Source organism: Trichosurus vulpecula, chromosome 1 (assembly GCF_011100635.1).
Source record: "Trichosurus vulpecula isolate mTriVul1 chromosome 1, mTriVul1.pri, whole genome shotgun sequence".
Taxonomy (NCBI): domain Eukaryota; kingdom Metazoa; phylum Chordata; class Mammalia; order Diprotodontia; family Phalangeridae; genus Trichosurus; species Trichosurus vulpecula.
Window position 1 is genome coordinate 66,419,410 of NC_050573.1, and position 3,713 is coordinate 66,423,122.

At 40.1% G+C, this 3,713-nt stretch overlaps 1 protein-coding gene across 1 annotated transcript; it reads right to left on the reverse strand.

Annotated features, from left to right (window-relative positions):
* Positions 1-899: 899 nt before the first annotated feature.
* On the reverse strand, positions 900-1,838 carry LOC118856202 (olfactory receptor 7A10-like). Its single transcript, XM_036766352.1, has one exon. It carries the CDS (start codon positions 1,836-1,838, stop codon positions 900-902), a length of 939 nt encoding a protein of 312 aa, XP_036622247.1.
* Positions 1,839-3,713: the final 1,875 nt, after the last annotated feature.

Genomic DNA, 3,713 nt, shown 5'->3' on the forward strand with positions numbered 1-3,713 from the left:
AGACCCTCATTGACCATTCAATAAAATAAAAAGCTCTTCACTTTGCCATTGAATCTCCCTCATAGTCTGGCCCCAACTTTACCTTTTCACACATTTCACATTACACTCCTTCAAGTATTCTGTGTTCCAGGCAAACAGGTCTACTAACTATTCCCCAGACTCAGCACATCTCCCATTTCTGGGGCTGTCTGACACATTCAGAATGCATTCCTTCTCCTCTGAAGCTTTTATAAAACTTTGAATCCTTCAAGATTCAGCTCTTTCACTACCTGACACTAAAAGTCTTTCCTCATCTCCCTATTTCTTAGTCTTCTCTGACTATCAGCATATTAATTTATCTTAGTAAATGTTATATCCTGCACCCATAAAATATAAACTCTTTGAAAACAAGGACTATTGGTTATTTTTTTCATTGCATCCCCAGAAATTAAAGGAGGCCTCCATTCCTACACACAATCCTTCATAAAGCATTTTCATATGCACTATAACAGAAGGAAAATTTTAAAAGCTTTGATGGGGGTATTATAATTCTCATTCCAACAGATAAAGAAACTGAGTCTCTGAAAGTTTTTGATTTCCAAAGGGCACGGGGCTTAAAGTGGTAGACCAATAAGAAAAACCTAGGCCATGAGACTTCATATCCAGAGCTCTTCAGTAAAAAAAAAAGACTAAGTTCTGATGAGGTGAGATAAATAAGCCAGAAGTCATTGCCATTGGAGTGACTGGAAATAAAGGCCAGGAAGCAGAAGATAACTTCTACAATAAAAAAGATAAGAGTCAGTCAGAAGAATACAACTCTAGGAAATTCTGAACCTCACATTTCAAATCTAAGATTCTGATTGCTGGGTATTTGGTCCCAGCTACCAAAGCCATATACCTAGGCCCAGGGCTATGGCCCATCATTGAGAAGAGGCTGATCTGCTAACGAACTTTTTCAAGGCATCCTTTATGTCCTTGTTCCTCAGGCTATAGATGAAGGGGTTCACCATGGGGGTTACCACAGCATACATCACTGAGGCAACTATGCTCTTCCAGGAGGAGTGGGTAGCTGAGGAGGTCATGTATACTCCAAAAACTGTGCCATAGAATAATGAAACAACACAGAGGTGAGAACCACAGGTAAAAAAGGCTTTATACTTCCCCTCCGCAGATGGGAATTTCAAAATAGAAGAACAGATCTGTGTATAAGAGGTAAGAATCCCTGTGAGGGGAATAATACCCAGCAGGCCAGTTGTAAAATAAATCAAAATGTTGTTGATGAGGGTGTCAGAACAAGAGAGTTTCAGAACCTGAGTAAGATCACAGAAGAAGTATGGGATGTCGTGGTCTTTACAGAAAGACAGATTCATCACCATTAGACTGTGAAGGAGAGAAGTCAAAAGACTAAGAACACAGGAAATCAGAACCAACAGGCCACAAAGCTGTGGATTCATGATGGCCACATAGCGCAGAGGGTGACAAATGGCCACAAACCGATCATAAGCCATCACAAAGAGAAGGAAGTTGTCCATACAAGCAAAAAGTGAGAAGAAATACATCTGGGTGAGGCAGCCAACATAGGAGATGGCCTTACTGTGTGTCAGGATGTTGGCCAGCATCTTGGGGACTGTGGTGGACACCAGACAAAGATCTACCAAGGACAGATTAGAAATGAAGAAGTACATGGGGGTGTGGAGGTGGGAGTCAGAGCCAATAGCCAGCATAATAAGCAGATTTCCAAACAAAGTGACCATGTACATGCCCAGGAACAGCCCAAAGAGAGGCAGCTGCTGCTCTGGCTTCTCAGAAAGTCCTAGGAGGAGGAATTCAGAGATATGTGTTTGGTTGGATGGTCCCATGTGGGTAATGTGTCTGCCAAAGAAAGAGATGAGAGAAGAACATGAAATAGGAAATGCAGGCATTCTTCATGTAGAGGAAAGAATCCATGACATTAATTAGGAAGCCTCGGAATTGAGATCCCAACACTGCCATTTACTGTGCAACCTTGGGCACATCATGTCCACTCTCTGAGCTTCAGTTTCCTCATCTGCTAAAGGGGTAGCACCAGGTTGTTCCTTCTAATCAGATGGTACCCCGCCCTACCTGTGAGAGGCAGGTACAACAGACAGAGGACTGGGTTTGGAATCAAAGGGCCTGGTCTAAAATCCCAACTCTGTACCTACTGCCTTTCAGACCTAGGGTGGGTTACTTAATCTACCTAGGACTCAGTTCGTTCATTTGCAAAAGGAGGAGTTTGGATTAGATGGTCTCTTAGGTCCTTTCCAGCTCTAAGACTATAAGCCTAGGAGCTACATATGCTGCCTATCTCTTTCCTTATATGGAATGTTCTTTTTATTGTTTCTAGTGAAAAAGGCTCTGGGAAGACATGAGAAGAGCTTACAGTCTCCATCATGTTTTCCCAGAAACTTTTCCTTCACTATCCTGAAGAAATATTGTTCTGAACCATCTTCCCTCAAAGCTGGAACCCAGAAGTACCCAGAGTGACTTGAAGCCTAGAGAACTCAAAGACTAAAGCTTTCTCACTCTCACCAGCTCCACTCTGCCTCTCATGTAGGGCAGAACATTCACCACCACCAATCATGAGAACGTCCCACACCAATGAGCTTTGGAACTAGGGTTACACTTGTATCAGTGCCTCTCTCTGCCACTGTGTGGCAGAACAATAAAAAATATCTTTGAAAGACAGAAAATAAAATGCAGAGTAGTTTATTTCTTTTGTGGTTCTTGGTGTTCAGGATTAATATTGCAATACCTAGTTAAAGCTGGTTCCACTCTTATCCAAACCCCCAGCATCATCAGAAGGTAAGAAATCTTTTCAAATCTCTAATAATTGTATAGAGCTATAAAAAATAATAACAAAATTCATCTGAAAAAAAGAAAAGGTCAAGAATATCAATCAAAAAATGTGAAATACGGTGAACTAGCAGTACCAGACTTCAACCGGGTACAAAGTTAACAAAGTAGTAATCAAAACAATCTAGTACTGGCTAAGAAATAAAGTGCTGAATCAGTGGAATAGATTAGATATATGTTACACATTAGTAAATGACGATACTAATCTGGTGTTTGATAAACCCAAAGATCCAAGCTTTAGGGGAAAGAATTCACTATTTGATATTGTTGGGAAAACCTGAAAGTAGTCTGGCAGACACTAGGTATAGACCAACATCTCACACCATATACCAAGAATAAGGTCAAAATGGGTACATGACTTAGAAATAGTGATATCATAAGCAAATTAGGGGAGCATGGAATACTTTACCTGTCAGATCTATAGGTAAGGAAAGAATTTATGACCAAACAATAGATAGAGAACATTACAGGAGGTAAAATGGATAAACTGGATTACATTAAATTAAAAAGGATTTGCACAAAACCAACGCAACCAAGACTCAAAGGAAAGCATGAATGGGGGGGGGGTTATTTGCAACAAGTTTCACTGACAGAGGCCATATTTCTCAAATAAATAGAAAACTGAGTCAAATTCAAAAGAATACAAGTAATTCTCCAATTGAAAAACAGTCAAAAGATAGGAAAGGGGAGTTTTCAGAAGAAGAAATCAGAGCCATTCATAGACATAAGAAAAAATGTTGTAAGTTATTGTTGAATAGAGAAAGGCAAATTAAAACAACTCTGAGGTACCACCTCATACCTGTCATATTGACTAATATGACAGAAAAGGAAAATAACAAATGCTGGAGGGAATGTGGAGG